A 14,114-nucleotide genomic window follows, 5' to 3' on the forward strand; every position below is an offset into this window, starting at 1 on the left:
TACTTAGTCGACCAACTCCTCCTACCGTACCACTTCAACATGGATTTGGTGTACATAAGACAGATTCACGGCCTGCCTGCCGATGCCTGGATACCTTAGATTTATAGCAGTAGTACCTGCGACTACACCGCGCATTTTTACCACCATCGTTTCCACCACCTTTGCCACCTCTTAGTTCCATTTCTTACCACCATCGTCGTCGTGTTTTTCCTGCAAATATTTTGCTCGTAGCGTATAGACTGTTATGACGATAAAACGTTATCCGTTTTAATCCAACGCACTTTAATTACGTTCATCCATACTTCTCAGGCTTGCATTCGACACACCGTTCGATGTTAATTGACAGAGTGTATCCTCACTCTTTACCGATCTCTGTTAAACACCCAGTCAAAGTTTTCAAAGAGTACACACTTGACTACACATCTGGCAATTAACGTGCACCAGACTGGCTCCAACTCGAACGCTGTTGCGTTCAATACCGTGACATTCAATTCCTAGCAGCACACCGATTGTAAATCCTCGTCAATTTCCATTCATTCTCTTATTACATAATCGTGACGTTCATTTGACGTTACAAGTTAAAGATACACTCTTGAAGAAAATTAGGATTTCGATCGCTCGGACCGAGGTAATCAAGCGAAGGGTCAAAGTACACAACCCTAATGTTCGGACCACGAGTACAGAGTCTCATCGATCCGATGAAAATTTCACACGACTCGACACCCTGAACCTTACGACGTAAAATATTTCAAGTTTATCGATATAAATGGTTTGAAAAAAATTCACTCGGGACAAGTAAAGTGCGCGACGTTGGACACTTGCCATCGAGACTGCGCATACCTGTGTTTAATACCGAGCATACACTGCCTAAAAGTAATAATAATAACAACAATGACAAAGAAGTGGTAAAAGTAAAAGTGGAATTGTAGCAGAGGGCGGCAGCAGAGCCGACCAGTCGCCAAGAGACAACGTTGCTCCGAGGAACGGCATCATGGCCGCCACTGTCAAAGGCCGTTTCAACGCGGGTTGCCTGTTCGCCTCTCTGCCCGCCTCTCCGCCGGTTACGTAACCTGTGACATTACCGTACACGCACCCATACAACCGCACCTTCTACGATCTCGGCTCGAAGAGCGTTATAGGCAAGGTTGTTTTTTTACCTGTTACTATACACCGTGCATGGATGGGTGCGTATTTTTCCTCCTTTACAACTCCACCTCTCGATTCTACGATGTGATTTGTGAATCTTTTAATACCGCTCCTCTGATCAACGTTGTATACCTCCATGAATTTGTATTGGAATTTCCTTACCGAGTTTATCAAACCGATTGAATTCGTATATTTCTGGGCAACCAGAGTGAATTACAGCTGACTTTTATTGAAAAAACATTCCGTGTTTTCTAATCGATGCACAACAAAAAGTTCTTTGTCAAACTCTTTTAATTTATCGATCATCGTCAGCATCCGGCGATGGTTTAAGATCGCGTAAACTTTTCGAAACAAGTTCAGGATTTTTCAAGTTTGGAAATTCATTCTATTTCAATTTCTGGGGTATTTATTTAGACTTTCACTTCAAAGTCTCTACTCGATATAAATTACAAACAGAAGAATCCTGATGCGCAGAATATTTAAAAAAAAAAAAAAAACGGCCCATACTATTTTCTATTTGGATTTGAAATCTCTCACAAATGTAGATACATTTCACGGTTGATGCCGAGTAATTTTCGTCTAATCGAGATACGAGCAAGATATTATCTACCTTCTCGTTACTCCAATCGCGTCTTGAAGTGTGCAATACATACAAATTGCTGGCAATATGCTTCTATATACGAGATACGAGTACACACGTCTCGTTATCGAAGTAATTAGAAAAAACGGTACTTTCATAACTGGCGCAAGGAAAAAAAAAAATATATATATATACCGTGCGTATATCGAAACGAGTGAAACGCGCAATTTGTAATCAACAAGAGATCCCCATCTTTTCCCAACTTTGTTGCACTGAAAAATAATCCCGATAAAATCCAAACAAAAGCGGTATTATTGGTAAAATATTTCTTCGTCATTTCTTTTGCGCATCGATTTTAAACATTATTTTTTCTTTTATAAATAAAAATATTTCCATGCTTCTTATTTTCACTCATCTTATCAATGTTGTCATTATCAAAATTATGATTACGTAAAAATTACACACGAATGAGACAAATATATGCATATGCATACCCTTACATGTATCATGAACGAGAAATGCGGATCTAAATAAATGACGTACGGAAAACCGTGTGATAGAATAATTATTATCATTATTAACACGCAACATGCACTAAGCGTGGAAGAAAAACAGTGGGGGATTATTACTCACTCGGATATTTGTCCACGCAGCAATGACGTATTTAAATCGATACGTGTCTCTGCATATCTGTATATACATATATCTATTGATGTATAGGCTATGCTATGAATAGCATGTATAGTTACGTATAAATGTAACACTACTGCAAACTTGTCAAGAAACTGCAGCAGCAGCAGCAGCAGCAGCGCAGCAGCCAGCCAAGCTGCAAACGAGCCAGCCAGCAACTGCACTGACCTTCGTATTATACCTACCTACATATTACGCATCGCACGATAACGCAGCAGCAGCAGCAGCAGCAACGTATTGCATAAACACGCGATTTGTAATTTGCAATTTCGGCTTTGGCGGCGAATTGTACGTAAGGCGGTAGCTTACTGTTTCCGTTCGACGTTTTTCAAACCTTGTACCCTTGGCGAACTTTATTATTTTTTATCAATTTCCTTAGTTTTTCATCGAAATTTTATTGTGTTTTTCATTTTTCAATTTAAAACTGATCACGTTTGGGTGAAAAGACAGAAAAAGATGACAAAACCAAACGTCCTCGTAAGGTTTGTAACGAAAATTGTAACGAAAATTTGATTGAAAAACTTGTACATACATATATCGGTGTGGTTCTTGTTTTGGTCACGTTGAAATTTTTTCACGCTCGTCCCCCCAAAAGTATCAACATATTATATGGACAAAAAAAAAAAAAAATTGGTGCAACCCCGTATTTGTCCGATAATTCTAACACACCCCAGCAAGCAGTCGAATTTTCAGATGAGAAAATGTATGCGTTTGAAATTTTTTGTTAACAAAACTATCAATTACTCGAAAACTACAGATTATACAAAAAATAGATCTCTTGTAAAATTTTCGTAAATCTGATGCATCTCACATTATTAGCGAAAAAATGAGGACGGTTTTTGTTTTTTTTTTGCTAATAACGTGATAAAAATTAGACTTATTAAATTAAAGTCTTAGCAAACTACACTAAATTACACTAACTACATTTAATATTTATCGAGTTATTAGCAAAAAAATTAAATAAAAACTGTCTTCATTTTTACACTAATAACCTGATAAATTTAAAATTTGGTGGACCATGGTAACTTAAATTCTTATTAATTTATAAGAGTGAAGTAAAAAAAAAAAAAAAAATGTCTCTTGGTTTCAGGCTGAAAATAACATTTGGCTCGCGAATGAGATTCCCCATATTGTTGTTTCGATTATTATTATTATTATTATTATTTCGTATGTATTTGAATTTGTCTCTGTTAACAACACCGTTGAATAAAAATTTGGCCGCGCATATAAAAAATTCTCTGGTCATTTGATATACAAATATTAAATTGATAAATTTAGCAATCATCAAGTGTAATATTGTTGTGCGGTAATTTTTGGTAAATTAATCATCGTCATTCGTTCATTCGTTCGTTACTATTATTATTGTTATTATTATCATTATTATTTTCTATCTCAGTTTCTTTTCAAGTTCGAGGAAAAATCTCAGCACGCACACACGTCGCGTTTGTATTTTAAAAACGTCGATAAAGGATCGAGTGTAAGGACGAAAGGAATGAAAATCCTGCCACCTCGTCCAGCCTCGTCGTCGGAGAGACTGTGTCTCCGTGCAGGATCTCCTGCGTCACTTGCCCTGTTTCAGCCCCGCCATCGAAGCTGTTGCAACCCCCGACAACGAACGAGGAGGAGGAGGAGGAGAGATAGAGAGAGAGTGAGAGAAAGAGAGAGGGGGGGGGAGAGGGATGGGGTATTATTGGTTGAGGGGGTAGTGATGTGGGAGGAGAAGGGTTGATGATGACGTCAAACGTCGCCGCGCGTCACCCGGAAATCAGGGTGTGAGGCAGGAAACCCAGGTTACGTGCATGCATGCATACATGTATATGTATATATATATATATGTATATACTGCAAGTAAAGGAAAAATTCTAGTTTCACATGTGACGAATAAAATAAAATGTTCGATTAGCGATTTTTGATTCGTTGGAATAATCCAATTATATGTATATTATATGTATATATATATATTTGAACACGTCATGGAAACTTTACCTAATTTGATTATCCAACGAATGAAAAATCGCTGATCGAACATTATACTGTCCGTATTATATGTGGAATTGGAATGTTTCCCTCACTAGCAGTTCCACTTATTAGTTTGCTTGGTGGGTTTAAACCGTGATACATACGAAAACAACTTGGACAATTTTCTAACTCGACAATCGTTTTCTGACAAAATTTTCATCACGACGGAATCGAATAATCGTAAGTTATCCTCGCGTTCGGTAATATATTTTACAATTGTACCAATGACGGGGTTTTTTTTTTTTGCTTCGCGATTATGTACCCATAAAAATTATCCTACCGACCTCGAGTGTTTCATACACATATGTTTTCTTTTCCTTTCTTCTTTTTCGCCCAATATAACGTATTCGCTGGTAAGAATCGATTGCGGTTATAAATAAAAAAAAAAAAAAAAAAAAACTCCAAAGTTGTCGGGAAATCTTGATTTCGATAAAATGATCTCGTACGCATGATTTTTTTGCTTCGATAAACCAGAAAAACAAAAACTATGGTTGAAAAGAAAGAAAGAAAAAAAAAAAAAAAATCACAGTCGACGAAGAAAAAAGGCACGTTCACAAGGACTGTGTTCAATTTTTATTTTATTCTTTTCTACGTATCCACAAATTAACGCAAACGTTTGAATTCGATTTACAGCTGAAAAATCCGTATGAAATAACAACAGACGCAATAAAATTGCGAAATGCAATGCCCGAGAGCGCAGGTTTCATACGCAGCCTCCTGTATTCCCTTTATTCCTGTATCCAGTAGCCAGGCAACCAGGCAGCAACAGCAACATGTAGGAGTATTGCAAAGGGAAGAGGGATGGGATTGGGGGAGGGATGAGGAGGAGGAGGAGGAGGAGGAGGAGGAGGAGGAGGAGGGGGAGTTGGGGGAGAGAGTATGGATCGACCCAATTTCAGGTTTAGGCACATGACCAGGCAGTCGACGGGCTGCAGGTTTCCCTGACTCCCTGACCTTTCCCTCCGGGAGGAATTGCGCCCGGCGCGGATATAAGTAGGAAGGATGGGTGGGGGGGGGGGGGGGGGGGGGGGGGGGGGAGAAGGAGGGTGAATGGGGGGGAAGGGCGGACGGGAGGAAGGGAGCGTGACTAGGTTAGGGTTAGGATTAGGTTATAGGGCTAGGTCTGTCTGCCAGGGCAGGTGCAGCAAGGATGATGTGCGGGTCGACCGGTCGCTAAGGAGAGGAGAGGAGAGGAGAGGAGAGGAGAGGAGAGGAGAGGAGAGGAGAGGAGAGGGTGAAGCTACGAAACTGGGTCAACCCTGGGAAAAGCTTTGGCTCCCACTTGTCAGGCCGGTTTTAAATCATGTACACATCGTGTACGCGTATTATACACATATATACATAAATACATGTACACGTATACATATATACAATATCTACGTATACATGCCTGCAATGCAATTCTTAAATACGTGTACGTGTTTATGTACAAGCTAATTGTGTCGTGTATAAGTCTAGCTGTAAGTTGTACAGGAGGAAAAATTACGTAGAATCGTTTCGATATTGGAACATTGCGAAAGGATAATTCGAAAATCAAACCTAAGGAGCGAATTTTCCAACCCCTGATGAACGAATCGTTCTTATTCATTACTTTTTATTTATTTGTTTATTTTTCAAATCAAAAAGGGAACCTTAAATTTCGAAGTATAGTTGTTGGAGGAAAAGTTGTGAATATGCGATTTTAATTTTTTTTTGTTTCCATTGTATCTGTCAATTTCTCATCGATTGTAATTTTCGTCGAAACGATTAAAACGATAATAATAATAATTCCGAAAATAGGAAAATAACATACGGGCAAGTACGAAAAATTAAATTTTGTACAAGATTTTTCAGCGAGTATACGAGAAAAAGGACAAACTCTTTTCTTTTTCTTGACACGTATTCTCAGGTTTGTACTTTCTCGGTTGCTTTTTTTTTTGGCTCGCCCGTTAACGTTATAAAATAAAATTGTCGAAATGCAAAATTTTCGCGACAACTCCAGATTACAAATAATAATAATAATAATAATGACATGCTAGATAAAAAAAAAAAACCCTCCTCTCTAATATTCTTGGCTCATACTATCTCAGCTGTTCGGCTCACAGCTTCTTAGCTCGCCTAGTCCGTTCCTTTCCGTTCTCATTTATTCCGTTGCCCTGTGTCTAAATTTAACAACACCCCACGTACGATCGGAGAGTCGCAGGCGACCTACTGCCTGACACGATGATCGCAGACACGCAGCATCATCATCGCCGTTTGCCAAATTTTCCCACCTCTACACATCCCTCAAATAATTTTCCTACATTTTCTCCGAATTTGTAATTCCATTTTTTTTTTTTTCATTCATTTCCCTCATCCGATCTGTAAACATTGATATAAAATATACGAACCAATATTTTATTTTTCCAACATACTCGATCGATTATTCATTTCGATTCTCATCGTTCATTAATCGCTATCATGATAAATTAATTTTTCTTTTTCATATTTATCATCGATTTTGTATGCATAAAAATACGTTAAAACGGCGATGAAAAGTGAACAACAACAACAACAACAACAACAACAACAACAACAACAACAACAACAACAACAACAACAATAATAATAATAATAATGATAATGATAATAATAATAATAAAAGTAGCAACAATAACGACGATAACCATTGAGGGAATGAATTTAAAAAAAAATTTGAAAAAAAGAAATAAAAAAACTTTATAAAGACAATCGAAATACTTTGCGCTGATATTATTGTGCACCGTGCAGGAATGCCGTTCGTCTCTCTCCTTCTCTCACTCTCTCTTTCTCTTTTATTCGCACGCTACCAGCTGCTACGGTATTTTATTCTAGGTCGCAATAGCCGTGCTAGAGTGTGCTAACTGTTCTAGTCCCTCGTTTCCTTCTTGCCAAAAATTCGTTTTGCAACCATTATAGCATTTGCTCACGTTGCGCAATATTTATACAATTTTAACGCCGCTGTGCTGCACTGCTGCAATTGCAGTAACGGATGTGCAATCGCACGGACAAAAGTTCACTCCATATAATAAGATAACGCTGAAACGGAGAGATTCCGTTTGGAGGAAAAATTATTTGTAACTTGAATAAAATGAAAAAAAAAAAAAAAGGAAACTAATTTTCATTTTCAACCACGACGAATAACGAAAAACAAGCGTACACTGCTGAGGATGAAAAGGCGGGGAAAAATGACGAGGGGATGGAGATTGCGAAGAGATTCGGGGGTGGGGGGGAGGGATGCTGGGGAGGGGAGAGAAAGAAAGATGGAACAGCTGATCGACCGAGGTGGAGGTGGAGAAGGTGAAGAAGGAGAAGGAGAAGGAGGCGGAGGCTCGGCGCGGTTCGCCCGGCAACTAGAATCAGCTGAGAGAGAGAGAGAAAACGCCATCGAGGAGAGACAGAAGGAGAGAATGAGAGAAAATGTGTGTGTGTGAGAGAGAGAGAGTGAGAGAAAGAGAGGCTGTATGCTATCAGCTGATTTTGACAGCTGCTGCTGCTGATATTCTGAGCAGCCAGCACTTTTCTCATTACAATATATCGCATACTTTATACCCTACGAAGCTGTTACTGTTAGGGCTGATGATGGCTTTGAAATTTCTTGTTACTCCCACCTTTGCAATTTATTATTACATATAATGTTGGAAGAATTTACCCTGTGGGTTTAATTTTAATTGACGGAAAGTTATCGTTCTAGTTTCTGCGATAAGTGTTACATACATGCATATATGAGATCTTGTCGAGGGATTTTTAGTCATTGAAAATTTAGACAGGATATTTTTCTTCTGTTTCAAAGATACGACGATTCAACTCGTTAAGGATTTCCTATGCGTGCGAAAAAATTGATAAATATACATCGAAGAAAATTTAGGACATAGAAAACCGAAATACGAAATCATCAAAATTTGTATTTTTTTTTGTTACACATACTTCTGTACATCTCTTACTGACTGTTCCATATCACTACTGTTCTACATTGTTACTTCCATCTGTATTTTTCAATTTCAACGTATCAAGTACAAAGCGCACAAGGAATGAAAACACAAAAAAAAAAAAAAAAATCGGACTACTTTACAAAACATGGAGAATCAAACATAGCGAAGTTAAATAAACCTGATTTCAAACGATATAAGATATTCTCTTGATCCCACCACCGATAGTTCAATTTTTATACCACTATTATATACTGTCAAAACCAAATGACACTTTTTTCAATTTTAAAAATAAAAACCGCATTTGTAAGTGTATTCATCGAAAAAAATTCATTCCTCTATAATAGGAGAGTTTGCATTTTCAACATTTATTCTTGATCAAGTCGTCATTTTCCGAAAAAGAAAAAAAAAAAAAAAAAAGGGTAACGATAACTTTTACTCGTGGGATTTAAATCCAATGCATTTTCCCTTTCTCTGTGTGACAATGTATTTTCGCGTTTATTCAAACCCTCGATCCTCTATTCGATTCTTACACTCCTCACTCCCTCGATAATAACCCTCAATCTCTTCAATCATCATCATCATCGTCATCGTCATCGTCATCGTCATCGTCATCGTCAAATGCGCCTTATTCCTTGCAAAACGGCACACACAGGTACGTCATATACGTACAAGATAGCTTCGCAAAGTGCAGTGGGGGTCCGGGGAGGAAGGCGAGCGGGGGCGCCACGCGTAGCGAGGTAAAGGTTAAGGGTTTAAGGTCGCCGTTAGGGAGATTCGGAATTGGTCGATGACGAGTGGCGCCACTGTTGACGAGGGCAGGCGGTAACAGTGGGAAACGCTCCGCGCTCTGCCGGTTGGTTGGCTAACTAACGACAAGTAAAATCCAATCCTGTACGTCGCTCGAGCCGCGTAGCGACAATATAAAAAATTCCCGTTTCTATGCGTCGAGTCAGTTTTTTTTTTTTTTTTACATGTATCTACATGTATATATATATATATATATATATACACACACATATGTATGCAATAACGTCAACGATTCGACGCTATGCAGCAGGGGATGTATAAACGCGAAACGCTGGCTCAAAGCGGCGTGTGCGTGTGTTTTGTGCAAAGGTAAGTCAAGCGGAGCCGTCGTTTGCGCATGCGCGAGACTTCACCGAGGGGCGGAAAAAGGGGGGGGGGGGGGTGTGAAGCTTCAGCCCTCTGCCTGCGATCAATAATTCATTTTACACCTCACACGCGCGTGTTTTTCGCTTATATAGTACGTATCTGTTCCTACAGCGGGCACTGACGATGACAGTGTCCGGTGAAACATATGTCAATTTCTCTGACACATACATATATATACATACATATATATAATATATATATGTATGTATAATATCTATGTATGCATGTTAACATTTTACAGACACACACATTCGTATACGAGGGAAGGAAACATGGGGATGCCCGGATTTGGGAATGCTCAAATTTTCATTCAAATTACTCGAATGTCAACGTGTATAGGTAAAAAGAAAAAAAAAAAAAAAAAAAACATACTGCGGAATAGAAAATTTCCATTTTTTATTTTCTTTCCAACGCATCGAAAACGATCGGGTTAAAAGTGTTCATGTTATTATTATTATTGTTTGCTTTTTTTTCGTATTAACTGTTGAAAATTATGCGAAACGATGTCATTTTTTTTCTACTTCCTCTGGGGAAACGATTATTCTTTATTTTTTTACTTTAATAATCAGAGGGATAAATATACACGTACAACGGATTAATTATTCTTTATATTTTTCGATTATATTTCCGACGTGTTCGGTTACTCAATAGTACATTTGCAAAATTTAAAAGACGGCAATTCTTTTTTTTTTTTTGTCAACTCGCGAACGACGAATGACGTAATTTTTTTTTTCGGTTATCGGTACACTCTCGACGACAAGGTGAAGAATTTTGCAACAGTCAGTAAGTAAAGCGCATTTCTCCATGGTAAATAAAAGTCGGAACAAAAATCGTTTCCGTAAATATTAACCGTACTTTTTCTTCCCTTTAAATCCTTCGTCGTTCGATTTATTTTCATTTCGATGTAAAATTCTTGTTGGTTACTTTTTTTTTTTTTTCTTTTTCGTTTTTAATTGTTAAAATATTTCATAGTTTACAGAAAACGTTTAAATCACTGAAGCGAATTTTTCATTTTTAGTCTTCTCATTCTTTTCCTTCTGCTTTTTTGCTTGTAGACTAATCACGTTAATATGTTATAAACACTGTATTCGTGACGTAACATTGTCGGTAATCCCCCTTAGAAAACTGAGATACCACCAGCTGTGTTCACTCGCCATCCAAATTCACAAGTGAACCCAGAGTGGCTCCCTGTTCTCCAAAAGGGTGAATGATAAATTTTTGTCATTTTTGTTTTATTTATTTATTTTTTCCTTCAAAAATTTTAACTCATTATTCTTTTCCGCATTCTCCTTCTGTTTCAAATCACCCCAATTTGATTTTTTTTCACTCTCCTCCCATATTTTCCCGGTTACATTTCATTTTACTAATTTTTCATTAATTCTCTGCACTACAAATTCGCATAAAGGCACAATCGAGTAAAATAAAAAAAAAAAAAAAAAACTTTGTAATCACTCAAAAATTCTTCGTCACCTGTTTGATTATTTTATTTCTTTCGCAAACTCTTCATTGATTTGACAACGTCTTGTTCACTTTTATTATTATTATTTTTTTCTTCTTTTTCACACGTTGACACTGACGCTAGGAGAAAGCTATTTTTCAATGCGATTGTAATTGCATTTTTTCACCACATTGATTTTTACACAATTTGTATATCATGTTTTAAACGCGTTTCACAAATTCAATAAAAATATCAATAAACCGTGGAATAACAATTATCACGAAAAGCGGTATTTTCAATTAAATAAATACGCGTGTCGCCATCTCGTTACGTTTATGCAAACCAACCATCATCCAAAGTTTTGCGCAATTCACATACGTATTATCTATCGTGTGCATCCAGAAATGAAATCGAGATGGACGTTAAACGGAGTATCGATAAACGGACGAAAAAAAATGGCTCGAAGAATTATTGTCAGCAAAAAAAGGAAATGAAAAAAAAAAGAAAAGAGATTTAAAATTTTCTTACAATCGTTATCTTTCTTTCTTTTTTCCACTGTTTTATCACATTTCTTTACTTTCCTCTTTTGTAGTCAATTGTTGTATAACAATTCGATTTTAATCCTCTGGTTTTTTTTGTTTTTTTTTTGTTTTTGAAAAACGACGATTAAATTCGTGTTTGTTTTATCTATAAATTTTCACCAGCATCGACGTTCGGCGAAACATTGAAAATAATTCTAACAGGTAGAAAAGTTCGATGATTGATTAAAAATGACCAACAGAAACAGCGACCGCATTTCAATAATACACAATTCAAGTGTGTGCGCGACACGTAAGCGATGTCGTATTTACTGCGTCGTTGCTGCTGCACTGCTGCAATGCTGCTGGTGATGCAGCGCCATATGGCGAGTGCATGCAGCGAGATTAAATATGCAGAGATCTGCAACTGCAACCGCTTGGGTATTGTGTTATTTTATTAATTTTATTAATTTTTTTTTTGTTTCTCTTTCGCAAAAAATTAAATAATAATAATAAAATGTAAATATATATATATACATATATATTTGTTTCTTGTCGCGTTGAATACAAAAATAGGGTCAATGTTTATCAAGGCTCGTTTTAAAAAAATCGTACAATCTATACGCATCTTTGTATGCCTTTTTTTTTAATTTCATTTCTTACTTAATTTTTTTAATTAGAATTTCATTATTCACCATTGGTGGGGACTCGTAATGACAAAGGTGCAAAATTTCGCATGTCGTGTTCGTTGAAACAGTGCGTGGGACGGAAAAAATTCTGCTGCGGTATATATATATATACGTATATTTTATCATATATTATGTTATACCAACGTAATTCTTATCTTCTTCGACTCTTATCAGACTGGTTTGTTTTTTATCAATTTTATCTCACAATATACGACAACTTGCATGCATATATATTGCATTATACCAAACTCTGTACATATATATTTATTACACAATTTTTTTGCATTGTTAATTTCGCGAAAGATTTTCGCAGTATGCTTTTTTTCGTCTTTTTCTGTTTCTCAATATGCCATTTCCGGTTCAAGACTAGTTTATGTAATGAATAAAAAAAAAAAAAAAAATGAAAAATGAAAATTCGGGATGATAACTACAATATTTTTATTTAACTACAAGTTTGAAGTTATAGAAAGCAGGGTATTAAAAATCGTATAAAATGGATTTGAATGAGTCATTTGCTTATCCGTGTATTCATTTATCAATTTTAAAACCGGATTACCCAGAATACTTGAAACGAATTTTTCTTACATTATATAACAAATTTTGTTTACGTTCTTTTTCTTTTTTTCTTACTTCTTATTCCGAGGGGAATATATTCCTTAACTTCTATCCGATATATAAATAAATTCACGCGAATTGTTTTCACAACTATCCGTTTAGTAGTTTCTTTTTCCTATTGAATGCTTTTTTTTTTTTTTACCTCTCTAATTTCTTCATCATCATAATATTTTCGATCATATTTCAGATTTCGTTGAGTTAATTCCGAGTATGGGTTTCTCACATTTTCAACGTACGTGCACGTATACCAACATAATTAAACAATATGTCCACAAATTCCAGATTCACATTTTTACACCGTGTACGAAGAGATAAATGTCTAAAGTATAAAAACGAAGAAAAGTAAGGAAAATTTTGAAAATATAATATAAAAGTTAATACGTGTTACTTACAGTCTGCTGCTGGGTTCGTTGCTTGCCTCGTCCCCCTCGATGCGATAAACTTTACCCGACATAACGTATTCGAAACTGTCAGCCCTCGAGCCGCCTTCCTGTTCGATCGCGTTCCATTCGCCACCGTCCGGATAACCGTCTTCCCTCAAGGTAGTCGCGAGCACCAGACGAAACTTCGCACCTGAAGTTGACATACGAAGTGGAACGATATAAAGACAGAACCAAAAACGAGACGCTTAAATTTGTCCGCATCAAAGTGACGAAAAAAATCGAAGGAATAGAAAGGTAGGAAGAAAAAAAGAAAAAAAAAAGGAAACGTACGTCGTGTTTCACGAAACTCTAAAACGCGACAAAAATTATTACTTTTTTTTTTTGTTAAATTTTGTGCAAGCAAAATGATTGGAGGAAGAAGAAAAAAAAAGAAAGTAAAACAGGATTAGAAAAATGGAGAAAAACAATTTAGAGAAGGTGATGGACGCGTTTGAAAATTTGTTGATGATTGATAAACGTGTCGTATAATGTATACATATATCTAATGTGTACAGAGGATCATTGGAAATTTTTCTTTCCACATTACGGATTGCATGTGATTAACTAATTTCTTTCTTTTTCTTTTTTCTTCCATTTGCTTTTCACGCAATTTCAGCGGAATTTACAATTACAAAGAAAGTACAAGGATCGAGTGAAATCTAAAACAGAAGAAAACGGAAGACGGCGTAAAAGAAAGTTGAAAAAAATAAATACAAACAATAAAAATTGATGAGAACCGGTACACCGCAGTTTTATCACAATCGTTATTATTTTTCTTTCGTTTCCTGTATTTTCTTTCCGTATTGTTTCTTTTCTCGATTCTCTCATTTCACCGGGAGTGCAGACGTAGGTGTGGTTCGCGTTTCGCGTATGTTCGATAAAACGGGAAGAGATT

General features: G+C 36.7%; 1 protein-coding gene and 1 long non-coding RNA gene across 4 annotated transcripts in view; one reads left to right on the forward strand and one right to left on the reverse strand.

The window, feature by feature from the left end:
• The window catches only part of LOC124308558 (DNA-directed RNA polymerases I, II, and III subunit RPABC3), a 46,712-nt gene that overhangs the window by 10,846 nt on the left and 21,752 nt on the right, over window positions 1-14,114 (reverse strand). For all 3 annotated transcript variants that reach the window (XM_046771379.1, XM_046771380.1, XM_046771378.1), the window contains exon 3: window positions 13,190-13,370. In XM_046771379.1, the coding sequence (XP_046627335.1) occupies window positions 13,190-13,370 (181 nt within the window). The remainder of the gene's footprint in view (window positions 1-13,189; window positions 13,371-14,114) is intronic.
• LOC124308563 (uncharacterized) lies at window positions 639-5,242 on the forward strand. Its single transcript, XR_006909018.1, has 3 exons — window positions 639-2,898; window positions 3,813-4,064; window positions 5,069-5,242. It is a non-coding gene; the product is annotated as an uncharacterized LOC124308563 (long non-coding RNA).

This window comes from Neodiprion virginianus, chromosome 7 (assembly GCF_021901495.1).
Source record: "Neodiprion virginianus isolate iyNeoVirg1 chromosome 7, iyNeoVirg1.1, whole genome shotgun sequence".
NCBI classification, from domain to species: Eukaryota; Metazoa; Arthropoda; class Insecta; order Hymenoptera; family Diprionidae; genus Neodiprion; species Neodiprion virginianus.